The sequence below is a fragment of the Penicillium paradoxum genome, assembly GCF_028828445.1.
Source record: "Penicillium paradoxum strain IBT 22861 chromosome Unknown utg000007l_segment0_segment0, whole genome shotgun sequence".
Lineage (NCBI taxonomy): Eukaryota > Fungi > Ascomycota > Eurotiomycetes > Eurotiales > Aspergillaceae > Penicillium > Penicillium paradoxum.
In genome coordinates, this window is record NW_026643185.1 from 5,689,027 (window position 1) to 5,717,020 (window position 27,994).

General features: G+C 48.9%; 12 protein-coding genes across 12 annotated transcripts; 7 read left to right on the plus strand and 5 right to left on the minus strand.

Annotated features, from left to right (window-relative positions):
- Nucleotides 1–31: 31 nt before the first annotated feature.
- Nucleotides 32–1,631, minus strand: N7457_009603 (senescence-associated domain-containing protein; the record flags this gene model as incomplete). Its single annotated transcript, XM_057180646.1, has 2 exons — nucleotides 32–927; nucleotides 995–1,631. 2 exons carry the CDS (start codon nucleotides 1,629–1,631, stop codon nucleotides 32–34), a joined length of 1,533 nt encoding a protein of 510 aa, XP_057029032.1.
- Nucleotides 1,632–3,900: 2,269 nt separating this feature from the next.
- On the plus strand, nucleotides 3,901–6,215 carry dus3 (tRNA dihydrouridine synthase DUS3; the record flags this gene model as incomplete). Its single annotated transcript, XM_057180647.1, has 3 exons — nucleotides 3,901–4,106; nucleotides 4,160–6,073; nucleotides 6,134–6,215. 3 exons carry the CDS (start codon nucleotides 3,901–3,903, stop codon nucleotides 6,213–6,215), a joined length of 2,202 nt encoding a protein of 733 aa, XP_057029033.1.
- Nucleotides 6,216–6,398: 183 nt separating this feature from the next.
- On the minus strand, nucleotides 6,399–7,103 carry N7457_009605 (M24 family metallopeptidase; the record flags this gene model as incomplete). Its single annotated transcript, XM_057180648.1, has 1 exon — nucleotides 6,399–7,103. One exon carries the CDS (start codon nucleotides 7,101–7,103, stop codon nucleotides 6,399–6,401), a length of 705 nt encoding a protein of 234 aa, XP_057029034.1.
- An 826-nt stretch (nucleotides 7,104–7,929) lies between these two features.
- Nucleotides 7,930–8,857, plus strand: N7457_009606 (putative BAP31 domain protein; the record flags this gene model as incomplete). Its single annotated transcript, XM_057180649.1, has 4 exons — nucleotides 7,930–7,950; nucleotides 8,116–8,250; nucleotides 8,311–8,414; nucleotides 8,467–8,857. 4 exons carry the CDS (start codon nucleotides 7,930–7,932, stop codon nucleotides 8,855–8,857), a joined length of 651 nt encoding a protein of 216 aa, XP_057029035.1.
- A 540-nt stretch (nucleotides 8,858–9,397) lies between these two features.
- mdm12 (ERMES complex subunit MDM12) lies at nucleotides 9,398–10,705 on the minus strand (the record flags this gene model as incomplete). The annotated part of the gene is made up of 1 exon (XM_057180650.1): nucleotides 9,398–10,705. One exon carries the CDS (start codon nucleotides 10,703–10,705, stop codon nucleotides 9,398–9,400), a length of 1,308 nt encoding a protein of 435 aa, XP_057029036.1.
- A 2,324-nt stretch (nucleotides 10,706–13,029) lies between these two features.
- Nucleotides 13,030–13,246, plus strand: N7457_009608 (uncharacterized protein; the record flags this gene model as incomplete). The annotated part of the gene is made up of 2 exons (XM_057180651.1): nucleotides 13,030–13,128; nucleotides 13,160–13,246. The coding sequence occupies 2 exons, from the start codon at nucleotides 13,030–13,032 to the stop codon at nucleotides 13,244–13,246; spliced, it is 186 nt and encodes a 61-aa protein (XP_057029037.1).
- Nucleotides 13,247–13,779: 533 nt separating this feature from the next.
- Nucleotides 13,780–14,061, minus strand: N7457_009609 (uncharacterized protein; the record flags this gene model as incomplete). Its single annotated transcript, XM_057180652.1, has 1 exon — nucleotides 13,780–14,061. One exon carries the CDS (start codon nucleotides 14,059–14,061, stop codon nucleotides 13,780–13,782), a length of 282 nt encoding a protein of 93 aa, XP_057029038.1.
- Nucleotides 14,062–16,213: 2,152 nt separating this feature from the next.
- Nucleotides 16,214–16,516, plus strand: N7457_009610 (uncharacterized protein; the record flags this gene model as incomplete). The annotated part of the gene is made up of 1 exon (XM_057180653.1): nucleotides 16,214–16,516. The coding sequence occupies one exon, from the start codon at nucleotides 16,214–16,216 to the stop codon at nucleotides 16,514–16,516; it is 303 nt and encodes a 100-aa protein (XP_057029039.1).
- A 1,669-nt stretch (nucleotides 16,517–18,185) lies between these two features.
- On the minus strand, nucleotides 18,186–19,528 carry N7457_009611 (Zn(II)2Cys6 transcription factor; the record flags this gene model as incomplete). The annotated part of the gene is made up of 3 exons (XM_057180654.1): nucleotides 18,186–18,743; nucleotides 18,809–19,288; nucleotides 19,331–19,528. The coding sequence occupies 3 exons, from the start codon at nucleotides 19,526–19,528 to the stop codon at nucleotides 18,186–18,188; spliced, it is 1,236 nt and encodes a 411-aa protein (XP_057029040.1).
- A 562-nt stretch (nucleotides 19,529–20,090) lies between these two features.
- N7457_009612 (NmrA-like family protein) lies at nucleotides 20,091–21,047 on the plus strand (the record flags this gene model as incomplete). Its single annotated transcript, XM_057180655.1, has 1 exon — nucleotides 20,091–21,047. The coding sequence occupies one exon, from the start codon at nucleotides 20,091–20,093 to the stop codon at nucleotides 21,045–21,047; it is 957 nt and encodes a 318-aa protein (XP_057029041.1).
- A 612-nt stretch (nucleotides 21,048–21,659) lies between these two features.
- On the plus strand, nucleotides 21,660–22,173 carry N7457_009613 (kinase-like domain-containing protein; the record flags this gene model as incomplete). Its single annotated transcript, XM_057180656.1, has 2 exons — nucleotides 21,660–21,811; nucleotides 21,906–22,173. The coding sequence occupies 2 exons, from the start codon at nucleotides 21,660–21,662 to the stop codon at nucleotides 22,171–22,173; spliced, it is 420 nt and encodes a 139-aa protein (XP_057029042.1).
- Nucleotides 22,174–25,088: 2,915 nt separating this feature from the next.
- N7457_009614 (zinc-coordinating transcription factor SFP1) lies at nucleotides 25,089–26,969 on the plus strand (the record flags this gene model as incomplete). Its single annotated transcript, XM_057180657.1, has 3 exons — nucleotides 25,089–25,432; nucleotides 25,537–26,596; nucleotides 26,658–26,969. The coding sequence occupies 3 exons, from the start codon at nucleotides 25,089–25,091 to the stop codon at nucleotides 26,967–26,969; spliced, it is 1,716 nt and encodes a 571-aa protein (XP_057029043.1).
- Nucleotides 26,970–27,994: the final 1,025 nt, after the last annotated feature.

Consider the following 27,994-nt stretch of genomic DNA (forward strand, 5'->3'; position numbering starts at 1 on the left):
GTAAATGCCATGCGCGCCAGCCCTCAGAATTTTACCGCTTACCCCCTGACATGGATGCACCGTTAATGGATCTTGTCCCCGACGCCCCATATGCAGGAGGCGGTGTGGGGCTAGGTGATGCCCGCCGCGAAACAGGGTCCCGGACGCCCAGACCAGAAGGCCCGGAAGCACCCTGTGCAACACCAGCGGGAACCTGGCCACCGTCACCACCACCAACTACAACCTGTTGGCCGTCGTGCATTCTGCCAACGACCATGCCCTTCGCGACAGATTTAAGAAGCGCGCGGCGACTGACACCGGAGGCATCAATGTAAACCAATCCAACGTTCTTGATTCCGCCAGTCAGATGGTGTGCAACAGAGCCTGCCTCATTACCATAGCGGTGGTCAATCATAGAGCTGGCTGCGCTGGCGCCCGAGAAGAGCATGTTCCGGGCACTTTGCTCGATACCATCGGCCAGTGTTGAAAATGCGATCATCGATTTGTTCACCACACCGGGCTTATACTCTGGTGGTGGGTTGCGCTTGTCAAAGCTTTTCTTTCGGCCGGCATCTTGTTTGCGCGCCAATGAGGCACCCAGGTTCTGAGCAACCCTTCCGACCTGTCCTACGGTGCGAGCAGAAATATCTGCGGCTCCATGGGATAAAGTGCCGACCTTGCGAATGCGAGCGTGAGTGGTATCTGAGAATTTGACTGGTTTGGGATTTGGCCGCGTCTTCTTTTGGAAGCTTTCTGCACCGCTTGCAATGGCACTCGCCAAATATGTCGATCCAGTGACGATCAACCGAGATGCCGTGGCTGAACTTTGAACTAGTGTCGAGTTCTTATACGCTGGGTGCCGGGACATCGCCAGGTATTCTTCGGAGACATTGCTGACGTTGATTTGGTTGCCTTCACCTTCCCCCGGGAGTTCGATTCCCACGGGTCCTGTTTGCAAGATATCGATCAGCTGCTGACTAGGGATGTTACCAACTTCGGGATGTGAATCACTTACTCTTCGAACCAGGCTTCACGTCCGAATCTTCGACTACATGGTAGCCGTCTCCCAGTTCTCCGACAACACTGCCATTTTCTTCGTCCACTAGCACAATTCTTCCATGTCCATCAGCTTGTTTTGTGTCTGGCGTTCCAACATAACCCTCGCCGGGTGCATAGTTGGCCGGATTATAAGCGACACAATCCTGGGATTGCGCGGGAGAGGCGCGATCGAGGAATGCAGTGCACTGAGCAAGGATGGATTCAAATGTATCGATGTCATCCTGGGATACATTGTTGGGACCGGTGCCTATGCTGGGGAACTGTATGCGAATAAAAGCGCCAGCATCAGGGCCCATGTCCCAACGTGGAATCAGATAACTGTCGGGAGGTTGGTGGAAGATTTGTGTTGTAGCTGGTATCGCTAGGTCCAGCTCAGGTGGGAGGTACAGATGGAGATAGAAATCCTCTTCGGGTGAATTCTCAGGCCACTCTGTCCCAGGCCCAGCACCGGCAGTGTTGGTGGGGACCATTAGCAATGAAAGCGTTTGAGGGCCGGATGGCGTGAGGTCCTGCTCCTCGCCATCTTGGATATGGAAAGCACGAATATTATTGACGCTGTAGAGCAGTCGTGGGTCGTGTGCTGCCGCCGACATTGCGATGCGCCGTTTAGAGGTTGCCCGCAACTCAAAGTGCTGATAACGCGGGTATGACGTCGTATCTCTTTCAATGGTTCACTGGCAGGTGAGGCACCGAGACGCCTTTGACAACAAAAGTGATCGAGGATAGTTGAAAAAGGGGAAGGGTCAAATCTATTTTCAGGTCCAAGCCAAGGAGGGGCTTCTTATGGGATAACGTCTGGGCGCTTAGATAACTGGATGATGGAGCACTCAAGCCCACTCTCTCGTGGAGAAGGAGGCTGTGTTACGCCACAGGTATGCATGCACCGCCACATCGCCACAGTTGCGATCGACTGGCTTCTTTTTCTACTTTGGGCACTGTATACAACATATGCACCTAGGTATCCAAGAGCAGCCCACGTCATATAGTCCAGATGCCACAGTTTCAAATATTGTCGGACCTACATCTCGAAAATCCATCTGCCTATGATGTGTTCAAGGTCTCTCCAAAGGCGCCATATCTCGCTCTATTGGGCGATATAGGGATTGTCAAGGATCCAGGCTTCATTCCATTTCTGGAAACTCAGTTGCGTCAGTTCCAGGTCGTATTTTTTCTGTTGGGAAATCACGAGCCCTATTACTCAAGCTGGGAAGAAACAAAGCAAATAATCCATCGATTCTCGGTGTCTATCAGGCAGCAGCGTTCAAACCCAACTCAGGATGGGAATATGGGAGGCATCGGTTCATTTGTCTTTTTGGACCAAACTCGATACGATCTCTCGCCTGACGTAACTGTCCTGGGATGTACCCTCTTCTCGCGCGTGATCCAGGCTCACAAAGATCACGTCAGCTTTGGTCTCAACGACTTTTACCACATAAAGGACTGGACAGTAGAAGATCACACAGCTGCGCATGAAGCGGATTTGGGTTGGCTAAATTCACAATTATCACACATCGCCACTGCTGAGCCTCATCGCAAAATTGTCGTTTTTACACACCACAGCCCAGTCAGTCAAGATCCCCGGGCAGTTGATCCAAGGCATGTGAGCAGCTTGCTGTCATCGGGTTTTGCTAGCGATCTTTCAGGGCAGGAGGTGTGGAAAAGTCCACTGGTTCGATTGTGGGCATTTGGGCATACGCACTTCAATGTCAGCTATGTTGAAGATGGCACCGGGAAGATGGTATTTAGCAATCAGCGAGGCTATTACTCTTCCCAGACGCGGGGGTTTGATGGGGAACTAGTAGTCGAAATATAAACACCAGTAAATCCTCCTGGTCAATTCATTTAGTCCTTAGTATGAGGCCACCCATCACCTCATATACTTGCCCTGAACTATATATTTCCTCTCAGAGATACTACTTTTAGTCTACCTATGCTCATAATTCAAGCCCGGAGGATGGCAGGGTTTCAATTAGCTGCTTGGTGTATGCTTGCCATGCTTCCTCAAAATAGATGGATTTGGATTTGGATTCGGTCTGAGTCAATTTCTCAATATCAAGATTGCACAAAACGTTCGTTGTTATAAAATATTTATTTAACATAGGAGTTCGCTTCACCTTCTGAACATGTATTTCCACATATATCTCCGATCCTAATAAGAACCAAACAAATTAATCCGATGCTAATGACATAAGAAGAGATAGAACAAATGATAATGTGAACTCAAATAAGAACAGTCAGCAGTAGGGAAAAAAAAGAAAGGCACTGTGTATACAGTGTGATCTGGCATACGGAGTACAAACGTTCCTTGTCAGGAATGTAAAGATGCAAAAAAGAATTGGACGGGCGGTGGATCGAACACCGGACTTTTCGCATGCAAAGCGAACACTCTACCACTGAGTTACGCGCCCAATGTTGTTATACCTTTGGACCCGCTTTGAATTACAAAGGCCCCTATCAATGCCCCACTCCGGGCAACTGGAGTTCCGCAAGCGGAACGCTGGTGCTTCGGTTTGCATCCTGCCAAGATTGGGAGTGGATATCTCTCATACTTCAGAATATGCATTCGGCGTAATTCATGTTTGAACAGGATTGCATGTGGAGTATCGGCTTTCTGATGAGACATCAAGGTACCTTGCTCGCGAGATATGTCTTTAGGCCTGAGGCATCAAGCGGGGGTGGAATCTGAGTTGGCGCTTGTCCGTATGAGGATTAAGATGGGACCCACCCATAGTAAGACGAACCAATGATAGAATATGCAAACAGTACAAACAATTTGCCTGAATGTGAAATTTCGACTGAATGTTTCTTCTGTACAGCGATTATCAAGTTCAGCGAATAGCTCGCTCTTATTTCTGAACGACAATGGACTCAGAAACTGTAAAGATTCAAACTCCAGAGGTCAGCGCTGTTGCGCCTACCACGGAGGCCCCGAAGCGCGACGCCGCAAGTGGTGATTCTGGTGCCGCGAGCATGGAAGAGCCTCCCTCCAAGAAGGTACGAGTGGATGAATCCTCCAAACCTGTGCTAGAAGATATGCGGGATAGAGGAATCGCGTCCATCAAACCAGAGTAAGCTCACCCGCGCTTCATATATCGCGAAATGCTAAATCCTGCCATTCAAGATATCGCATCGAAATTGCACCAAAGCCACGCCCTGCAGATGAGACTAGCCCTGACGATGCCGCCGAGGCTGCTCCTCGAGATGGCCGCGATGGCGGTGATTCTGGCAAGAAGGACAGAGGGAAGAAGAAGAAGAACAAGGGCCAGAACACGAACCGCAGCTATGGTTCATCTCGGGACGCGAAGGGCCTTTGCAGCACACGAATGTTCGCGAATGAGTTTGCCGCTGGAGAGTGCACATTCGGCGAGAAATGCCGATTTGAGCACGATCTGCGTGTTTATTTGAAAGATCACAAGCGTGCGGATCTTACAACCCTGAACAGCATGTGCCCTATCTATGAAGCACTAGGCAAATGCTCTTCCGGTTGGAAATGCCGCATGGTTGGCTCACACTCAACCGAAAGAGAAACTGAAGACGGGAAGAAGGAATTGATCTTGCTGGAAGACCCAGAACGTATGGAAAAAGGCCGGCCCCGTGTGCCCAACGCGACACCCGATGGAATCGTCAACATCATTTCCAACGAAGATAAAATCAGCCTCACAAGAAAGAGAGAGGACACTCCTCGGGCTGATGCTTACACCACATGGGCTGTCAAGGTGGGCGCGGAGCTGGAGCAGGCCATTCACCAGCGATCCACTGTTCGTGAGAATGGTGAGCTTGTTCAACCAGATGAACAGATGAAGATTGACAGGGAGGAGAACCGTGCTCGATTCCTCGAGCCTCCTTTCATGCCATCTGAGAAAAGACGCATCTATTTCGGACCTGAGACCCCTGTTCTGGCACCTCTTACAACTCAAGGAAACATGCCATTCCGACGACTCTGTGGGGATCTGGGTGCGCAGTTCACCTACTCAGAGATGGCCATGAGTATGCCTTTGATCCAAGGCTCAAAGTCTGAATGGACTTTGTTGAAGGCTCACGAGTCGGAGGTGGCCCCGCCAGTTTATATCCCTGGAGACAATGTTGTTCAGGGCTATGATAACTCCAAGGACTCCAGGTTTGGTGCCCAGATTGCTGCTAACAAGCCATGGCAAGCACTAAAGGCTACCGAAGTGCTGTCAAAGTTCACACCCAACCTGCGTGTCATTGACCTGAACTGCGGCTGCCCCATCGAGCTTGTGTTCCGTGATGGAGCTGGCTCAGCTCTTCTCGACCATCACTCGAAGTTGGAAAAGATGATTCGTGGCATGAACGCTGTCTCACAGGAAATTCCGATTACTGTCAAGATCCGTATGGGAACCAAGGACAACCAACCTACCGCCCAGAAGCTGGTTGAACGTATGGTCCTCGGTGGATACGAATCCAGTGTTCTGGACCTCGGTCCTCCAGGTGCTGCAGCCATTACTCTGCACGGGCGGAGTAGACAGCAGCGCTACACCAGACAGGCAGATTGGGGATACATTTCCGAATGTGCAGCTCTTATCAAGCGCCTTAACCAGAAGCAAGCTGAACTCACTGACACCATCCGTGAGCCGGATGCCCGCCACATGCCCAATGGAGGCAAGACTTACTTCCTTGGAAATGGCGACTGCTTCTCCCATGTCGACTATGATGACCACGTTAACAATGCCGGAGTGGACTCTGTGATGGTAGCCCGTGGGGCTTTGATCAAGCCATGGATCTTCGAGGAGATCCAGACCGGCCAGTATCTGGACAAGTCTGCGACCGAACGTCTGGCCTATATCGAGAAGTTCGTAAAGTATGGTCTTCAGGCCTGGGGCTCTGATGAGCATGGTGTTGGAACTACTCGTCGTTTCCTGCTAGAATGGCTAAGCTTTGCTTACCGTTATGTTCCAATCGGTCTGCTCGAACATCTCCCTCCCAATATCCAGGACAGACCTCCTGCTTGGCGTGGCCGGAATGAGCTGGAGACACTCATGGGTAGTGGCAACTACAAAGACTGGATCAAGATCTCGTAAGTTTCTTTCTCACTGAGGACCTTGTTTGTTTGCTTACTGACTTATTAATCCTATAGTGAAATGTTCCTCGGTCCTGCACCTGACACCTTCAACTTCGAGCCCAAGCACAAGTCGAATTCTTACGAGGCCGAGGGTTAGGAAAGTGCTACCTGCATATCTTAAAATTGTACATAAAATCATAGCGAATGCATTTATGCTTGTACCAAGGTGTTCGATTATTTCACACCGCCAAAGAAGTTACTCACGAATCGCTCTAATCGGTCCAAGAATAATATATTCGAAAGACGAAAACGATGCAAAAGAGATCGAATATAGCAAGTCCTAGTCGACCGTCAAGAGTTTCTCATAAAAACCGCCAAACCCACGTGCGGTGTCACGAAGGTGAATCTCCAAAATCCAATGGCGTTTGAAACCATCACGACCAGCCAGACCCATTGACTCCTCATTGCCCTTGGTGATATAAAGTCTGGTCTTATCCCGTGGAATGCGTTCATGAGGGAACGACCCAACAATGTGGCCTGCAATATCGGCACCGAAATCCCAGCCATCTTGTTTCGCAATCTGGCAGGAGATATCGTAGAGCTCTTCGCCGGACATATCTGGTTTCTCACGATACCGTGCCTTCACAGTATTCCAGATTGGCTCGAGGGCATCGCGCAGCTTCTTCTTATTCGGGTCGTCTCCTAGGACGAAGGTGCGTCCAAAGTCGGCCTCCCAGGCCTCGAAGACTGGTCCCAGGTCAACGACTAGAATATCATCCGACTGGATAACACGATCTGGGGGATTCTCGGAGAACGGGCTCAGGGTGTTTGGTCCACTGCGAATGACTCGTTTGTGCCAGTGAGTCTTGATCCCATAGCGATCAAGACCTAATTTGTAAATTTCTTCGTTAAGGGTCTTCTCGGTAATGCCAGGTCGGATCAGGTCGCGCTCGATCTCTTCGAAGAGTGCAACGGCCTTCTCTTGAGCACTCAGAAGCTGTGATGCCCTTTCGATTTCTTCGGGGCTTAGATTGTCATTCGCCATGGCTTCGAGCAAATTCAACAACTGGTCAATTTAGGGTAGGCGGGAATGAGGAAGTGTTCTTTCGCAGTTGGGAAAGCCAGGATCTTAATAGAAATACCCCGTTCCTGACTGCTGACAGCCCCAAACCACAGATAGCCGAAGCTTCCCCACACGAGGGGTACGTTCCGATGACTCACGCCCTCGGTAGTTCTACCTATGGGGGCTATATATATACATGTCGGCAATGTAAGCACACATCCGTCTTTTCTATTGGACCAAGAAGAAAGAAATGTATGTGGGACCTAACTTGACCCGATTGAGTTACATCCCGACATCTCACCTATCGGTATCAACAACGATGTAGATCCCATTCGATGACGACATAGTATCGAATGTCCGACTATGTGTATATAAACAAAGATATCGCTACCCGATGAGGATATGGAAGATAATTGACAGATTAAAATCAATTCAAGGAACTATATGCACCGGTCACAGCATCTCAGAAACAACAGAGGACAGAAGGTGCTGTCCTGATTAGGGGTGATGACAGCATCACGTGCAAAGCACTGAGGACATGACGTCTTCCGAAGTTGAAAAACTTCCCTTAAGACCACCTTGTCTCTTGTGCCATCTCACCCGACTTCCATTGCCTCTTTAACCCAAGCGAGGAATTCATCCTGCTTTAGTTTTTCTGTGTTTGTGACTGTTCACCACGGAATTGCTACCTCATCTTCCATTTGTTTACGTTCCCCTGGAACTATCCTCCCGAAGCTCTCAACACCCCGCCCCTTTTGATCAGGCCAGAAACTCCAATCTAATTGTCGCTACATAATAATACGGCAAAATGACTCTCTACTTCTCACTTGTATGTCCAACAAGCCCCTTCCCTGTTTTCCTATTGTGGTGCTTTCCAGCTCTCCAAGAATCGCTGGAGCCTGGAGCCTGAAACTGCTCACCCAGCCCAAGCTACCAACGCGATGTCTGCAAGTTCAGCCCCTATTGATAGACTGACACGATGCTTTTCATACAGGTCTTCCTCCTATTGGTCTTCGAGATGGCTGTATTCCTGGCCCTCGTCATCCCTCTTCCCCACACGATTAAGCGCAAGCTGTTTGCCTTCATCTCGGAGAGCCCGCTAATTGCCAAGCTGCAATATGGAATGAAGGTACCTATTACCAACAGTTAAACCCGAATATTCCGGCCTGATCGCTAAACTGGCCTCCAGATTACATTTATCTTCATCCTCATTTTGTTCATTGACTCCGTGAACCGCGTGTATCGTGTGCAGCAGGAGCTGTCCGCTTTCACCAAGGATGGTCCTGGCATGGGGTAAGTAGCCAGCCAGATCTTTAAGGCAATTCCTAATAATTATCATCAACAGAGCCGCACACCTCGGTACCGACCGCATGGAGGTCCAGGCCCGCAAGTTCTACTCGCAGCGCAACATGTATCTCTGTGGATTTACTCTGTTCCTCTCCCTCATCCTCAACCGCACCTATACCATGATTCTTGAGACCCTCCGCCTTGAGGACCGCGTTCGTCTCTTCGAGGGCGACAAGAAGGCCGGCGGCAAGGACTCTGCCCGCATCGCGGAGGCTGGCTCAATCGGCGAGATTGGTCGCCTCAAGGAGATCATTGAGGCTAAGGATCGTGATATTGAGACTCTCAAGAAGCAGTGCGAGGGCCTGACCCGCGAGTACCACAACTTGGGCGATCAGGTTTCGAGCCAGAAGGGTGAGATCAACGAGAAGCAGGACAAGAAAGACCTTTAAGAGTGTTGCATCTTTCAACTCACCGAGGTCGGACTATCGGAGCTCGAGGTTCGATAGAATCTTGCTCGAGGACGTTTCACATTTGCTTCGACTTGGAGGGCTCTGTCCCTCATCACAATAGTCACATCTTTCGGCAACAAAAATACTCCACATATTCTGGATTAGGACTGTTCATAATTACCCCTTATCGGTGTATGGAATCTACTATTAGGTAGAGGACAATTTGAGATATGGAGGTGATATGAGTTCGATCTGTATCCCTCCCCAGGCACCAGCAGATATTTTAAGAATTCTTGATGGGATCCATGATGCTTGTTCTATAGTACATGCCTCATTCAATCAAGATTTACTCATTCAAATTCACGTGTCTATTAATTCCTGCTGCTCTATCTCATGGATCGTATTATCCGGTAGATGAGGATGTCTTCGATGTGTAAAACATCAGCAATCAGGCTCTCATGTAAAAATATCATAAGTCATTCATAAATTTATAGAATAGATATGTAGAACAGCCAATCATGACCGGGATGTATTAAACATTCAGACCAAGAATGTCCAAAAGCTAGGATATACCAGCTCCTCTTCGAAGATCCGACGAACCTGGGCGAGCACAAAGCGTTCCACCTTCCCAACATTTTTCAAGACCTGCTTCCCATCCTCCTTGCGGCCAATCTCACTGTCTACTCGGATCTCCCGCAGGAGCCCACCTTGCCGCTTCAGGTCTCTTTCTTTTTGATCACCCCTAGACCGAGGCCGACCATCGTCATTGAGATTCTGGCTACCCTGAGACTGTTCCGATCCAAGCAAGGCATCCGCATCTTCCGCAGACAAGAAGCAGAAATGCACACGCTTGCGGATATAGGCAACGACGGCAACTCCATCAAACGTGATACCGGTGACATTAAGCTTCAAAGGCAGCCCCACAAAGCTAGGCATCGGGTAGTCGAGGAGAATCTCTGCAGTGAGGGACATACGAACATCGCCCGCATACTTGGCATGGCAAAGAACTTGGAAATCCTCCGGCCGACGCTCGCGCATGCGTGGCGGGATGGGGAACGATTGGTCTGCGGCGGGGTCATCCGAGGTTTCTATCGAGGGCTGTGGCGCATCTGCGGGGTCACTAGTGTTCCGAATTGACCCGCCACTGCCTGCGTGGCCAAGTGAAGGATGAGAAGGGAGTGTGTTGGCGGTTGAGGGTCGGGAAGTGGAATTGGTGTCCAGATCTGGTTCCCCGAAATGGTGTGCAGCAGGGTGTGTAGCTTGTGATCTAGGCCCGACCCCCATTCCAGAATCAGACCATCCACTCGCAAATGAAGAACCACCCGCTACAGCGACCAGGGGTGTTTGTGTGCCCGAGAGACCCCCTAGAGATCGCATGTGGTACCCTAAAGTTGACGTACCGCCGGGTATCCCAGGTGTACCGGCCCGGGGCAGGAAATGTGGGTTGAGGTGATCGCCTAAAGGGGACCGAAGTGCAGACGGCTGAAACCCTTCGCCGGGGTATGGATGATGGCTGAAGCTGTGAGGGCTATGTGCGGCGGGGTTGAAAGTCATGTCATCTTCGTATGGGGATTCGCGGAGCTCGGGCATGAGCTCCTCAGAGGTGACGGAGGTATCGGCATCGTCGTCGTCTTCCTCGTAGAAATCGGCAAATGGTTCGCAAATATCTTTTATCTCGAGATTTGGACCAATAGTCCCGAAGTCGAAGGAATGCACTTGGACTGAGCGGATGAAGCGCGGTAGGGTGATCTCCTGGAATTTGTCGTGCACGAATGACCGAATACGCTCTGCCAGGGCTTCCCCATCTGGACCAGAGGTGGCAGCTGCCCAGTCGACTTCGATTGACATCACATATGCAATTCTATAGCTCTTGGTTCTTTTATCTGCGAGAAGCCGGAGGTCGAAGAGCCGGTGACGATATCACCACGTGATATATATGATGACATTCCAGCCAGTTGACTAGGCCATCGTTCAACACCATCCTCCCCTTGATATTGCCGAACTATCCGATTTGCCTACATCAATTTAAACGGCCAAAAGTCGGTAATGAATGTGTGGTTCTACTCATCACTTTGAAGGACGTTTGCTTGCCGGAAATTCCCATGGATGGGCTCGCGAATTCCCTTTGCTCACTGGAGTGATGAGCCCATACATAGCTGCGTCTCTCAAACAAAGACCCCACTGGGGCCCCTCATAGCCAGTCTGAGGGGCAAATCTCCCCAAGTTACGGACTATCCCTCGAATCACTCATATGCCCCTCTGATTTGGCCCAACCACAAGCGCTCAAGGAATACGGAATTGACCAAGAAAGTGGTTTCGGGGTCTGCGCCGCGTGGGGCGTACCCCTGTTCAAGTAATTTAGCGAATTCGGATGGAATCCTTCCATTCTTTCACCCCAATCTGACTTTTGGCGTGGCATGAATGAATAATTCCGAGGTTTGCAACCATGGTCACCATATTTGGGTACATATTGGCCCATACGTGTGATGCTGAGCTCGCATTGATGGCCTTTGATATAAAGCCGATGAATATGAACAGCACCCAGGACTGTGCGTGTTGGTCGATATGACATTCCAAATCAGCTGATACGAAATATATGCGAGACTAATGCAGCCCATGAGATGTCTGTCCGCGCCTGGCAGCCTATCGCCCACTTTAGGGACCAAGCCGCGTCTAAATGTCATTGGCGAGCTCTACTGACTACGTGTACCCCCTCGCCCGAGGACCCAATACCTTGCCACTTACTATTTAAGAGGGACTCTGTTCGCATGATCTTCCCCCTGTGCGAATCCTTCTTCGTGGAGTCATCTTCCACGCGCCTTTACCCTTGTAACTTTGATGTGACCAGTTTCCGAGGGCGCTCGTTTAAATGAGCTGGCGTCTGATCGACATCGCAGGATCCATGACAAACGTAGGCGTGACTGGCTCACGGAAGCCCCGTAGAAATAACATATTCCAAAGCCTGTTCTCATCTACTTTGACGTAATCGGTAGACACTCGATCGATCTATGGAGTAAGATGTATAGAGTTCGTTCGACTTTGATCGACAGTCATATCGGTTCTTTGATTGATCTCTAGACAGCCTTGTCCCTATAAGATAAATCGATCCCTTTGGGAAAGAAGCCAAGCCAAAGCCCCACAAGAAAAGACCCCGGGATGCCTTAAGACACATTCAGCCCCTGCTGATATGAATACTCCCTCATTTCCCATCACCGAGAACAGCTAAATCTCGAACACCCTGGGCGGAACGTGCGCCATGTCGCACGCACTTCCCCCGGTAACTGCCACCTTCGCGAAAGGATTCCCGCTATACGGAATTGGCCTACTAAGCCAACATGTTCTCGTCTTGGTATTGGTGATATGGCTCTTTTACTTGGGCCGTGAATATTCAGTAGGCGGAAGATGCAGAATATCTCCTATACTAGTCAATTCCAGACTTGGACGACCAGCCCTATGACGAAAAAATCACGAACGAGATTGAATCAATCGAGGGCGTGGGTTTTAGATGTTTTGGATCCGCGACAGCCGCCATCAGGGATACATGTGATAAGAAACTCAGATACCTGGATGACCTTGGAGAAACATGTGTAGGTATCAAGATACATAATTTGGACTTTGAGATAAACCCTAAGGCTCATGGACCTCCAACCATAATGATACTGATATCCTAGTCCTTGTATATGCAACTCCCCAGATCTGGATAGTCTTGCCACTCATCCAATATTGGTGTATGGTATTGATTTTGTATCCATCAGCCCTAATATCATACGCAAGTGGAAATAGTAAGACATATAAGTGGGATGAATCCAACGCAATATTTTATATCGATTGATTCTCTAGAAACAAAAGCATCAAAATATGTAGTCCCTCGGAATATCCACAAGATGGTAATCGTTAAAGAGAGTATATGACCGGAGAACACGTAGATCCGCAGATTAAAAGCAAAGTGCCAGCAGCGAACAATGACAAAACACACAAAGAAAATAATAAGAAAGATGAAATACGAGATCAGAAAACCGTCCGCCCAGGTATTAGAATGACAGATGCGAGGTAACAAAGAAGGACCTCCCCAAGTAGCAGATTTGATACAGTGATATCTTTTATCTCTGGTCTTGGAGTAGACACAGACGGAGCGGGGAAAGCCGATCGCTCGAGCAGCTGAAGTCATGACGATGGATGACCTCAAGCCTCTGAGTGATGTGTTGGGTGTCTGTGGTATCCTATCAGCTACACGATGTGCAAGCGAGGTAGCCACCCCGGAATTTGCTCAGGTGAAATATGCAACTTACATCAGCCCGCCAGGTTAACCACCGTGCTGAGAGCACAGGAAGCCATGTCGTCGACGGAACTGCTCCTTCACACCATCGCAAAGAGCAGTACCTTGCTTAGCACAGGGAACGACACCCTCCTCCTGAAGGGAGCATCCACAGTCGTACTCGAAGATATAGACAGAACACATTTTGGGATTTGAATGAACAAGCGACTTGCAGGTGACGCGAAAACAGATGATAGGAATTGAAGATTGTTGAATTTGCAAGAGACCTTTGATTTCTAGGTATCGATTGATGTGATGAGAAGCAAGAAGGGATCAGTGCCTGGCTTTATAGCGTTCCATGTCTACATCGAAAGATGCAAATTGACTGCGTAACTCAATAGAAAAAAAGGGACAAACACGCCATTGACAGTCGCAGAAGAGGTTTGGTCCTTCGGTGATTTCACAAGCGCTGTAACTCAACCATCTAGATGCGCCATATGCAGGTAGTAACTCGGTGATCACTTGTTGCGCAGTCAAAGAGAAGGTGATGGAGGGCACGAAATGGTATATACATGCGCCATATCCAGGGCATATAGTTTTACCAACAGCAAGCAGAGTTGATGGTAGGTGGATCATTGGAGTGGTGTGCTTCTGGGTAGAGTCACGATTAATTGATATGGGGTTCGTGAGCAGCAGGGTTGGTCGGGGCCACCGAGGCCCTAAGCATGACTACTAATGCAACCTCCAAATCCCGCAGGCTGCAAGGAGCACTTGACATCACTCTAAACGAACCGTAGCCAGTGTCAGGGCTCATGTCTTGAGCACCAACAACAACCCCTCCCTGGGTGGCACCCCATAGGTCCAACACTGCGGCCATAGCGTGGATCAGGAACAGAGCTTGCTTCATCTGACAAACCTCGATGATCCTGATTCCTCCCTCTAGAGACATTGTTCATTCTCTGGAAGGCACCTGCCACAGCTTCGTGATGTTTGCGCCTCATCGCAGGCGGCGTAGGAGGTGTGACCCCTGACACGAGGCTGATGATTCTTCTAGAAATCTGTATCTCTGAATATTCGATTCATTTTCGGGAAGGGAAGTTCCCGCATGGCATAAGAAAAGCCTTGGCTTCAGATATGCATAATGTTGCCAGAACCGCAAGCCTAGATGGACATACCACAGAAAGTGGAACCAGGAACCAACTGAATGTCAAAGGGCGCGGTTTTCCAAGCACATATCCACCAGGTCATCCCATCTGAGCCTCGATATGGAAGGAGATGACTTCATTGTAATGGGTCTCGACTGAGGAGCATAAACGAATAAGGCTCACTTCCATGGCGCAGTTGGTGATAGATGCAAATCATGCGAGGTCAAAATGACAGAAACTGCATGGCGACAAGGCATTTTCTTTGCTCCAAGATTGAGATCAGCCGAAACAACAATTAGATGCACTCTGAAGCCAAGGAATCCCAAATGTGCTGTGAAATATTATGATCACAGTTGGCTGTGTGTGATATGAGCCAAGGGGCATTCGTTGTCTATCTAGCGCAATCATGCAGTGGAGTCCAGAGTAGAGAGAAGTCAATGCTGGCCTATGAATTATTTCTAAGGAATAAATGACTGGTGATAAGGGCCAGGTTCTTTTTTTTGCCATGACTCTGGTGTTGACTGAGGCTCGCCGCTCTCCCCTTTGCTGAGCCGCCGGCCTACGGAAGATTAACTCCGGGCGAGTAGAGACGCGTGAGGGCTCGGGGCGGCAAGGCACAGCGACTCGACAGGTCGAGACTGGCCGGCTGAGCCAGCAGATTTGGCGCCGTTGGTTCCTTAATGTGCTACGAGTGAATGAAAAATCCACTAAAGCCCAAGTTGTACGGAGTAGATTATTATTGACATCTTTTTGTGCATGAACACTGTACCACGTGACGAGGGTTCCAAGGTTCAGTTGTAAGGTTAATTAATCTCTTGGGAACCTTGGAACCTTACTCGAGTGACAATTTTAATCTTCACTTCTAATTTTGTTTCCAAGTCATCTAGACCAGTTGAAACCGATTTAATTTGTTTATCTCGCACATGCTTGGCCATCGGAGAGAAACTACCCGAGTCTAGGCAACTTCGGTTATTAGGATCTCGATTTTTGATTCTCGATTCTGGGGAAAATCGCGAAAATGATGTCATTTTCGTGTATTTTTACCTGTAAAGAGCAGTCAAATGCGCACGTCTCGGGTCCCTGAGAGAAAAGCCGGGGAGATCACTTACCCCAGCATAACCGATGGTCCTAGCGGCCATGCAGCGGCCAGGTTGATTGGTGCAGATAAACATGAACGAAACATTTCGGAACTTCTAAGGCTTTCTCACCCGAAACCATTATTAACACATGTACTGCATAGGTGTGGATGCATGGATGCATACGAGAACCTGTGATAGAGATGAGATTTCGTCGGATCCGGGCCCCTCATCCTGGCCGTTGATCTTCCGAGGTCCTTGAGTTTCGGCTGGCGACGGGTCTTTCTAGGCGAAGCATTACTGCGCAATGAAACAGGACTTAAATTGCCAAGTCAACATATTTGCCATAGCTGATGGGAATGAGTGTCACCTGCCCAGACTTTGGTGCAACTAGCATGCCACAGCCAAGAGAGGCGAATTTGAAGCATTCGAGAGAAAAAACAAAACAAAAATGGCTGATAGTCTGTCAATAGTGAACTCTTGGCTTTGACCCCCCCTTTTTTTGAGGCCAAGACATGTGAAGCTCTCTATGTTTGGAATTGTCCAATGACCCCTTTAGTGGTTCTATGAGCGATAACCGCGGGGAGTGGCTTGTGTATGACTGCATATCCACTTCACCCCGGTCCAGATATGATGTGCTGGATACTCTGGATCGGCGTGATTCGGGCCCATCATTGATGCCGACATGCCCCTCATTCTCAAAGGCCCCTCTTGGCTTATCTTAGTTCGGACTATATAAGTGAGGTCGAATCTCCCGGATGTGTCTTACTTCGATCCAAAGCAATCAACCCCAATCTCCCCTCAATACTCCCAATCTCCCCTCCCGCCTTTAGCCGAAGTGCTTCTCACACAAAAAAAAATCTTCAAACGCCCCTCCAAAATGTACTCTTACACTCCCACCCACCGTTTCTTGATCCTCTCTGCCACCGAGACTGGTCCCTACAACCCTGCCAACCAGTTCCTCGTCTTGTCACCCATCGAATCGGGCCCGGACCCCCGCATCTGGGAGGAAGCTGTGGTTGAGACCCCTTCGTCCGAAGATAGCCTCGAGTTAGCTCCTGCCAGTCGTTCCCGTACCAATAGCTCTTCCTCGACCGACTCTTCGGACTCTCTCAATGATCTGACCGTCGATCTCCCCAATGGTTTCCTCTACCTCGGTCACGGCAAGAAGAAGAAGAACTAAGCGCCTCGGCACTTGAACATTCTTTTTAACTCCTATTCAACGACATATCATCATCACAGCGATCTATGCACTTCTAAGCCCATCATCTGTCTTATTTTATGTTTTTTTTATTTGCAAGATTCAAGTCAATTTTGGGACTTCAATTCGGAGGCTTCGGGACCAACCCATTGTGGCAACAAGGCGGGAAAAAAGCAGGGAAAAAGAGGGGGAAACAACAGGGGTGTTTTGCTGGCGCTTTCAGATTACCATACGCTTTTCCATTCAACATTTGTCTAAATTGTTATCAGTTTCGCTTCTGAGAAGCAGACATATTGCCCCATTAGGCAAGCTAGCTATCAATGCACCGTATTTCAAACTATCTGCATAATCCCTTTCCACTCACTTCTGCCACCACCGAGGCAGATTTTTGCAGATTACACAGCCCCTCTGAACTGATAAGTAGAGGAATGCCAACCCCGCCGGACGCGAGGGAGGGCGCTGAATGCCTGCCAAGGGCTGCCAAGATGATGATTTTCCGCCAAGCCTTGTGCAATCTGATGCTCCCGTCTTGGCCTGGAGGGCAGGGATTGCCGTTGATCACAGATCATGTCCCACGGCCTTGTAGGCAACCGTGCTCATTGTACCCCGTACTCCGTACGGGATACTCCAGCACTCTTTTTGGGAATTGCCAATGTTGCCCAGTCCCCTGTTGCCAATCCCACTGCGACTTCTTATCTGTTCCCAGTGACGTTCCCTCCTTTTTCTGAATTCTCTCCTTGCACGTTGCGTGTTTCAGGGACTAGATTGGCCCCCATATCACATCATTGATGATCCACCTCATATTCATCAGCTGACTGTTCTCCTTTTTGTGTCCCGTGAGACCGTCTCCTCATTCCGCCCCTTTCCCCTCATGGGGTCCCCATTATTTTCTTTTCAGCACGTTTCTCTGGTGAAGATCTGGGGCTGTGACAGGCACTATTTACCTTTCGGCGTCGATAGTGCTTCTTTTATTACTCTAAACTGCTGGTGTCCAATAGGACCATGTGACCTCGACTCGGTAAAAAGGATATTAACCTAACTTAATCTTCGGATTCCGAGCTATCTGCTCCGTTCTCCGTACTCCGTAGCTACCTCCCATGTTATTATTAGACAATTGCGTAACCTATTAAATTATATCTTACACGAAACCCCCATTCCTCCGGGATTTCTGTGCCCTTCCATGTCTATCAACCCCCTGAGTCCTCCGCACGGAGTTCCAACATCTATCCTTCTTATCTGTATAACTTCACGGCCTCAAGAATTACTAGGGTATCCCATGGAATATAGCACAGTGCCTAATTCCCCTCAAAATGGCGATCTGTTTACGATACTACGCAAATCTAGTCGTTAATGATGTCTCAGGTGATCGATGAAACTAGGTGCAGCCAATACATGGTTGAACATGCAGGAGCTTGCAGATGGTCTGAAATGCTCCGTACTCAGGTTAGATTCCGGTCAACCTGAGTTAAAGTCGTTGATGCTTGACGTTCTTGGCAATGAGCTGTTGGGGAAGCTTGGTTTTTAGGATGCCCCATATTACCTTTGAGATATCGTTATATGTAGTTGTACTTCAGTAGTCCCATATTCCAAGCTAAAGGTCAATGCTGACGAGACTGCTGTTTATGCATTCCAAGTCAAGATAATATTGATGCTATACCTCTAAAAACCGCAATAAACCCGCAGAATTAGATATCCAGTCCTCCTGGACGTGATCGTTCATGCAAACTATATCTTCGTCTTTCCCAAGAGATATCCACTCCTCCTTGTTAACTGCATTCCACAGGGGGCAGTTTTTTGGCAGGGGAAATTGAAGTTCTCTTGCGTTTAACAAAGGTATTACTGCGTCGGTATCATACCTGCCTTCTCCTTCACTAGATCTGCTTGACTTCCCACAAATCTTGTATAAAGCTACATTAAACCACTTGATCTCTTCAATACTCACCCAGACAAAAGGCTCCAGGTCGGTTTCTTTGTACCGGGCGAGTATCTTAGGATAACAGAACATGCCCAGCTTCCGACAGCTCCTGACAAGTGCTTCGAGTAGACTAAAATCACCAGTGGACAGACGTATTTTTAGGTCAAACCCCATAGTATCCCGGCTCCTGAGTATACAGGAAAATATGATATGTAATAGGATAGCCTGGTACGTGGCGATTGGCAAGGAACAGGCACTGCAATCATCGAATCCTTCCGGAACATCCCATTTCTCCTATAGATTACATATCAGCAAAGCCGGCATGTTGGGGGGAAGGGGTTCAAATAGGGATCCCAAACCCTTTGATCCTGAATAGCTGAATCAAGTTTACCGTGAAGCTCCACCGCTGCCGACTGTGCAGGCTGGTCTCCTCGAGCCCACAGGCCTATAACAATCATTGATTGAACAAGTAATGGTGTCTCTTGGCGCATGTCGAATGACCCTTTATGGATAAAAGGCCATTGGGGGTGAAATTTCTCAAAATAGAGATTGATACACTGTTCTCGCTTCCCCAAATTATGCATCTGTGACGGCTCATGCACCAGTCCTGAAACTTGGTTTGCTGGGGATTCGGGAAAATTTCCTTCTGTCGTACTATCATGGTCACGGAAGGAACATTGAATCTTGCGACGTAAACACTCATCACAGGGTACACCTCCTTCACATCGGGACTTCCTTTTGTGACAGTTTTCACATGCTCGTTGCGCACGGTTTAGAGGATCAATTCTCTTGTGATGCTTTTGAACATGGCGCCGAAGTGTATCACTGATAATAACATTCTATGATCAGAGTGGATGTCATTGTGACTATAGGAAAGTAACCCAGTACCTTCGTCCGAATTCACGACCACAACTGGAACACGGAAAAGCCTGGCGCGGAAAATGTTTCAATTCATGCCGTCGAACATGCTCCTTGCGTCGATAGCTGGCATTGCAGCCAGGAAATTGGCATCTGAATTGTTGGTGACTGTGGGCCGGGAAGTCTTGTGGGATGTTTGCTTGATTGTCTAGGGGCGGCATGGGATCCCGAAGCTAAGCTGTAACGATGAGACCAGTGGTTCTGTGGGATAAGTTCCAAGAAGAAATGAGAGAAACGACCAGTCTGAACTCAGACGGAAATATCTTGCTTTCCAAGGTATCCCCCACCACCTGGGTATGTTGTAGGTAGGTAACTACCTAAGGTATGTAGGTAGCCCTGGGGACGAAAACGATTATTATCTAAGCGCTCTTCCCGGCGCCCCCGCCGCCCACGTGGAGCCTCCGGTCTCCCACCGGCCTCCCACCGGCCTCCCACCGGCCTCCCATCGGCACCTCCCACCGGTCTCCCACTCAGGGAATACAGATATTTCCCCGGTCGGACTACTTCATTGTCAAAATATAGTAAGCTTCCAATTCATTACTAATTACTATCTAACAATGGATGCGGATGAGCAATACGCTACCGCGGAAGGCTGCCAAATCCTTAATCATCAAGACAGCACAAACTATAAGTTGACGAGAAGTACCCCAAGTCTCGAGATTGCGAAAGTTTCAAGCCATCTTTTCATACCATCTGAAAGAGACATCACTACATCCCAACGTCATGAATCCTAGTATTCTCATCATTGGTGCCACAGGCAACACTGGCCGAAGCGTCGTTGAAACCCTGCCCAAGTTGCTTCAGGCCAGCAAAATTTTGTCTGAGTACAGGATTATTGCTCTTACCCGTTCTTCAAAGGGCCCGATGGCACAGCAACTTGCCAAGATTGCTGGAGTCGAAGTGATCGAGCAAAATTGGGTGGAAATTGATTCTGACTGGCTTCGTGAACATCAAGTTGCCAGATGCTTCATCGCATCGCATAACGAGCCAAATCAATTCGCAGAAGAATCTTCCTTTCATGTCGCTGCACTCAATGCCGGGGTCAAATATGTTGTGCGGATCTCGACTACTGCCGCCAACGTACGACCGGACTGCAATGCGTACTATCCACGTACACATTGGGCGATCGAGGCTCTTCTTAGCTCGCCTGAATTCACCAACTTGCAGTGGACTTCGCTACAGCCCAATGTCTTCTCGCAGTTTTACCTCTCCACCGCTGCAGAATTGATCAAACAATACCGCAACACTGGCAAGCAGATTGTCCTTCAATTGATGGCTTCGAAGGATGCACCCGTCGGCATCATCGACCCCTATGATGTTGGAGTCGTTGCAGCCCATCTCTTGTCTCAAGAAGATCCTACTGTACACAACAAGGCCAAATATGTTCTGAATGGACCAGAGGACATCACTGGGAAACAGACAGTCGATATGGTTGAGCAGCACATTGGCACGGCAGTTCAGGAGGTCCACTATGAAGATGTGTCATTCGTGGATCTGCTTTATGATAATGTTTATGCGGCAACTTACCAATCAAAGAACGTGATCTTGTCTGTCAAACATGCCTTGAAGACTGGATGGGAAGGAAAATGCGCCGCTTCTACAACAAGCAAGCAAGTGTTGGAACTTGCTGCACCTAAGCGTACACCTGCCGAGGTGCTGAAAGCCCTCTTGATGGAATGAAGAAACGGTTGATTTTAGGTTTGTACATGGAGGATGGAAATCCGTCGAACTAGATGGTTCCTTTCATATTTCAACACCAATAAAAGAGTGAACTCAGATAGACCTCTCACGTTTCCTGACATTGCATATCTCTTTAGGGAAATAGTATTTCCTCAAGCCACTATAGTACCTGCATCTAATAAATAGAAAGACTGGGAGATAGCCTCCAATATATGCTGTACATGGGCGTCGAGTTTATACTAGGAACTTGGTGTTGCCAGCCACGACTAACGGTTCACCTACCATGCTTGCTTTGGCAAATACAGTATCAGACAACCTCTTAGGATCATTCTAATGGCAGAGCATCTATTGGAATGCGCTAGCTATCCGTGATCAGTCTACTTACTCGGTAGGGGTTTCAGGGAGAATCAGTTCCGTGTTTCTACTCGGTCCTCATTAGTTGGGATTTTTGCAATTTCCAACTTTAGCGGTTATTTACATGTATTCAATTTCTCTTGGAGTCTTTGAGCTGTAATCATAATCCTGCATCTCCAAAAGCATCCCACTTGGCAACTCTCAGGTAACACACTCCATTACAGCCATGAGTATCTCGCCTCCTCCCACTCCTGGAATATGACGAGTGGAGGCCCAGAACTATCACATCACCTTGTGAGTGGGTGGATGATTATCGTCCAGGTGGTTAACATCCCGTCGTCCTCGGCGACATCTTCAACAACGGCCGGTACAAGGTCATCCGAAAGCTCGGCGAAGGCTGCTACTCCACGGTTTGGCTCGCCCGGGACCTGAAGTGAGTGAAGTTATTATGTTGCCTGCCCCTAACGCTGTAGATTATCGTGGCTTATTTTCTTAAAGAAACAGCAGATATGTCGCCCTGAAGATCCTTGTGTCAGGAATCCCGAGATCGACAACCGAGCTACGAACCTTACGCCATATCGCCAAATTCGCGCCAGGAGAAGAGGCCTCGCGGCTGCTAGGCGAGTTTGAACACCACGGCCCCAGTGGTGTCCACAAGTGTCTGGTATTTGAGGCCATGGGTCCGAGTGTGAACAATAAGGTTGAAGAGCCGTCGGAGTTTAAGCCTCGCAGACGCGACGAAGAGACCCTCACCTGCGAAGATTTTGCTTGACCCATGGTTCTGCGAGATTGACATTGGGAGCGATTCGTCCAAAGTGTCTATAGTCTAGTCATACCTGCTGTCGACCGAGCCACCTTTTTAGAAATATAACATGGTGGTCCTTCAGGACACCAACTAAGGCGGGTTTGTTTCAGGACTCTCTCACTAATAGCCATCGCTACAATCGTTTATCTAGATACACATCGTGTGACGACCGAATAGGCGCTGCGTCTGACGGGAAAACCCGCATTCCCCGCATGTCTCGACCTGTGGGGGCGCTGCTCCCAAGCGGAAGTGGCTATATTTATCACATAGGCGAACCTAACTACAGATCTAACAACTATCTAGGCAAAATGTGCAACGTTGTAATCGTGACTTCAGAGTGGTGATAGCGGGATGTTATAATCCCTGGCACAGTTCGGGTGTCAGCCTGTGAGAACCTCCAAGCCTATCGAATGGGATCTGGCCAGTGGAGAGCATACTTGATCCTGGCTGGAAAACGGGTTATTGTTCTCCTGATTGCGTAATAGGTAATCGATCAAGACGAGGCTGTTACACCTGCGTTCAAAGTGTAAGACACATCATACAATACAACCTTCTACAGCATGAACGAGGCGCCATTGGCATAGCATGATGCCCGTTTAAGCTTGGCTGCATAGGTATAAACTGTAGCGTACATCAATGTATCAAACACAATAAATACACTAAGTGTAAAGAGAACAATAACTTTGAAGACAATGTCTTTGTTGAATAGATTGTATCAGATGGGCTACATACATGCTGTGAAGTACTCGTAATACCTATCTCGATGGCAAGGTAAACAGGATGGTAGACTCGTGTGAAGTCATGGGGAGTATGTAGCTAGTATGATCCGCTCCAGTTCCATAATTAGCAGAATCTAGGTAGGTAATGTCGCTTAATACGCCGGGTGGCAATATTTTGCTATGTACAAAGTATATCCTAGTACTCCGTACTCCATACGGAGTACTGCGTATAATATAGCTCGCACAGCGTATATATCCGAAGTTAGGGCGGGGATCCGAAATAAAACCGAAACGCCGGAACAAGCATCGAGGTACCGACCAGACTCTCACTAATTTTGGTTGGAACCAGCCAGACCCTTTGGCTTATACCTTTTCCCTGTTCTTTCCAACGGGCAATGGACGGACTCCGAACCTCGGGAGTTTACTGTTGCCGGATTATGCGCATTTTCCACAGTAGAGTGTACTGGGACTACCGCTGTTATCTACCATAGCGGTAATATATAAGAAGGGTTTCCCGGTGTATCCATCCAAAAAAAGTACCAATCCACTCTGACCAGAGAGACTGAAACATGGGCGGTGTACTTCTTAAGGCGTGGCGCTAACAGATGGAAGGCTGCCCAATTGCTTCTGCCGCCTTTCTAGCGCCAAAGCCAAGACCCGTTGTGTTCCGACTGAAACTTGAGAATCGCCACTTTTTTTTGGGACTCGCGATTTGCTGATCAGTGGGATGTGCCAGCGGATTGCCATTGACGAGATCTAGCAATAGGAGGATCCTCCGATACAGAATATTACAAGTGAGATACATCGTGCACCAGAGTAATGCTTTTGCGCTAGCATTGGCACTGGCCTCTCGAATATTGACATCTGTCGCCTTAGAGCTATATGATGACGGTGGTGTATCATTCCCAAGGCAAATCCGCCACCCAGATCTCTTATCTGAGATCTCCCCTTGCAGATGACCCCGGATTTAACACATGAATTGAGTTTCTTCAGCATCTCAATCTTCCCTCTATTTTACTTTGATATCTCGTATGTTGTAGATCTACGACATTGTACTTCACCAGAACACAATGTCTAAGACCCGACTATTTGTACAAGGTGGAGTCTCTTTCTTCAGCGACGAACCATGGACGAAAAGCCCGATATTGGCAGGCCAGCGTGTTGCTAGCTGCTCCACTGCAGTGGTCGGGAGACGCTCATATTAATGAATTAACCCCATCGGAGAGGTATCCATTCGAGTTTCGCTCGTTGACATAGGATAACAGCAGTCAGATCCTCGCTCATGACAGCAGGTGCTATTATTCCGTTGGCCCGCAATCCAATATATCACCATCATCGACTCGGGTCGAGTAGGCCAATGAGGCCCATTAGTCATAAGATACAATACACTAGCCGTTTCAGGTAATTTACATTACCGATCATGACGTCCGCTGCAAGCGGTGTACAGGCATGCTTAACTCGCCTTCTTATACTACCTACTGCCCGCGCTTCCAGTAGCTTGGATATGTTTTCACCACGATGGGACCGGGATAGTGTAAGATCTACGAGATTCGGCCAATTCCAATACTGTTCGACTAGTGAAATATCCTCGTTCGGGGTCAGCTCGGGGCCAAGATCCGCTAGGAAATTAATCACGTGGGTAAATACCGTACGGCGCCTGTCCCAAACCGGAAGCCTTGCCATCTCATACCCCGTCTTCATGAGCCCTGGCCCCTGCTATTTCTCTTATCACTCTTTGATTGCAATATTATCCTCCCTCATCGGTATCCCCTCCATCCTCCAGAGCACCAAAAAATTAGAAAAAATAAAAGCTACACGCCCTCAAGTGACTCGACAACTTTCTGCCAAAGCGGGACATCATCCGAGGGTGGACTCCTACGTGTGAACCCGCCCAAAAACCGCCCATCCACTCAAAAGTCCACTCATCGAGGGGCACTGACTGTCTTCAAGTCGCATTCTTGTTGTACTCGGACTCTCTCTGTGTGAGATTTGCGCCATAACGCGGGATTCAAAGAAACCCTGTCATCCATAAGCCCCTCGGGTTTGGCGTGACATCGCGCAAGACCGGACAGGGAACTAGGATATCGATTTGTCAAACGTCGACTTTGAATTCCATCATACTGAATTTTGACACCCGAATTTCGATACTAGCAGCTCGTCACGATGACCGGCGCCTCTCCTATTGATATTTCCACTCGACAGACGACCTCGGTGTCGCCGCCGGGTCAACAGGCATCCAACCTGACATCCGCGTTGCAAAGAGCGGGCAATGGCGAGCGTACAGGGAGCTTTTCACATCTACCCGGAGGAGGACTCGGGGTGTTCAAGGCACCACCACCTCGTAAGGACTCGATTGGTGCAGCCACAGCACAATGGGGCAATGGGACGAAACCCATCTCCATGACGGGATCTGCTCGCGACAAAGGTCGTCGTGAGTCGCTTGCAGGGAGCTTGGTGGGTGGTATGAGTTGGGGTGGTGTCTCCGTTGGTAGTTGGATTCGTGATGAGTGAGTAGCCTCCCTGGAGTCGGAAGCCGCGCGGGGAAACTGCCCACCGTGTGTTGCTATTGTCGCACTGCATCGAGAGCTGACCAAGGGAAAAATTTCCGCAGTATCATAATGACTGGCACCTCGCCATTCACCTTCCAGTCACCATCTTTCCATTCCTCATCGTATCTCCCGAAGCTGGAAGCGAATTTTATGCGAGACTTTTCGTGCTGCGGTGTGACGTTACCGACGCTCCATGACCTATTACAACACTACGAAGAAGCCCATGCCACCAAGTCGCCCAATCAAGGCCACCGGCCGAGCCAGGGTGAAAATCGAGCTGCCTTGGCCGCTGCCGCAATTGCACAGCAACAGAACCAACAGCATGGCAGCCAAGGACGTGGCCTGCAGCCCGACCGGACCCTGGACATGCAGCGCAAATTGGGCCAGAACCCATCGCCATTACAGCATGCAGATCTAGACACAATCGATGACATGGAGATGGACGACGCCTTGGGAGATGCAGACGGTTCCAGCTCCCAGATGTTTACCTCTCAGCTGCATGACGGTGGACAGGGTGGTTATGGTAACTCCAACCAGCCGCAGTTAAATTTGGGTATGCTTCCAAGCCATCAAGGATTCAGCACACCTTCGCAACCTGGTACACCGATCGGATCTGGGCGGCCTCTTTCCTTGCAGAACAATCCGACTGTCTCGTCCGTCAACACCCCAACTTTGATGGCGAACCCGCTCCAAAATTCGCAATTCCGAAACACGCCCGACTCATCCGGACCAGGGACCCCGGCCGAAATCGACGAAAGCATGATGGGTGGATTCGGTGATCTCAGTATGCAGAATAACACCATGGGTCAGAACCAGAACCAGTTCGGCCGTTTCAACGGGAACAATAATGACATGGTCGATCTCTGCATCGATGAGCCAGCCAAGCGACTGTTCAGCCCCAGTGGTGGCATGGGTTCTCCCAATGCTCACTTTAAGCTCAGTGGAGCTCAATACGGTCCGAATAGTGATATTGCACGACGGATTCGCGAACAGCAACTGCTCGCCGGCGTTCCTGATACGACTATCATTCTTCCCAACGAAGAACCCAAGCCGTTCAGATGCCCCGTTATCGGCTGTGAGAAGGCATACAAGAACCAGAACGGACTTAAATACCACAAAGCTGTACGTTTGACTCGAACCACCCCGCATTTGTCTCATATTTCTAACCTTTGTTTCATTCTAGCACGGCCATAATAATCAACAACTTCATGACAACGCCGATGGCACCTTCTCGATTGTCAACCCAGAAACATCTGCGCCATACCCCGGTACTCTCGGCATGGAGAAGGAGAAGCCCTACCGCTGTGAGGTGTGCGGCAAACGCTACAAGAATCTGAACGGACTCAAGTACCACAAATCGCACTCGCCGCCCTGCAACCCGGATTTCCAACTTGGAGGTCGCAACCTAGCCCTCGGGGGTGGAGTCATGCAGGGGCAGAACATCAACGTTGCTGGAGCTGGTCTCCCCGGAATTGGCGAAGAAGGCCTTATGTGAACCTGTGAACAAACATGTCATGATGTCCATACATAATTCCCAGCTAATTGATGCGAACGATCTCGACGGCTTTCGGGGGTCAAAGCACTCCTGCACACACGATGTCATGATTTCTTTCTTTCTTTCTTTTTTTTTGAAATTGGGTCCGGTGACTTTGGAGTTCTTGATTTTGCTGTTTTCTCATCTGAAAATTGTTCCCTGGTTTGTTCATTGGCCGGAGGTCTCTGATGTGTCTCTTTTTTGACTTTTTCGTTCTGCTATCTGGTAACATCCTACTGGCATGATCGTTTTATTTCCCCGATATCCCTCGCCATTTCCAGATCCTATCTATTCTGGCCTGGTAATAGAGCAATGCTTGAGTGATCCAGATCAAGATCAACACCCTTTCTCAGCACAGAGCTGTCTAGAAGAAAACTCCTTGCACCTGCCTGCCTTTTTTTTTCTGTGATCCTCCTCTTTTGCCTCGCGTTTTCAGGAAGACCAATCGGTCGAATTGGAATATGTTCATACGCCCCCGTCCACATCCCGCAATTGGGTTTGGATTTGCTTCTTTCTTGCAAGGGCTGGCTTTGTGATTTAGTCATGCGTTCTATGCTCCCATGCCCTGTGTTCAACATTTCTACTCATACACCTTCTCCCAACGGGAGCAGGCCGCTCGCCCACATCCCGATCCCGAGTATCACGAACCAAACATCACGGAAAAGTTGCCAAAAACAAGCTGTTGGCTGGGTCTATTGGAATTGCGGAGCTTCGAGATACCTAAGAATGCTGCCCTTTTTCTTCCCTCTACGCACAGTTGGTGTTTGTTCTTGGTTCGATCTCTTGGGATTGGACAGTGGATCTGGGATCCGGAAATCTTTAAAAGTGCGGTTTCTCGGCGTCGGATCTCTGTAGATATGGATTTTTTTTGATACGATTTGGCTTTGATGTCTATCGTGATTTATCTTTTTTTCTCCTTGTTTTGCTAATTACTCGTTATCATTGATTTCATCTTTGTGCTTGTGTAGATCTAGGGTTTGGAGGAT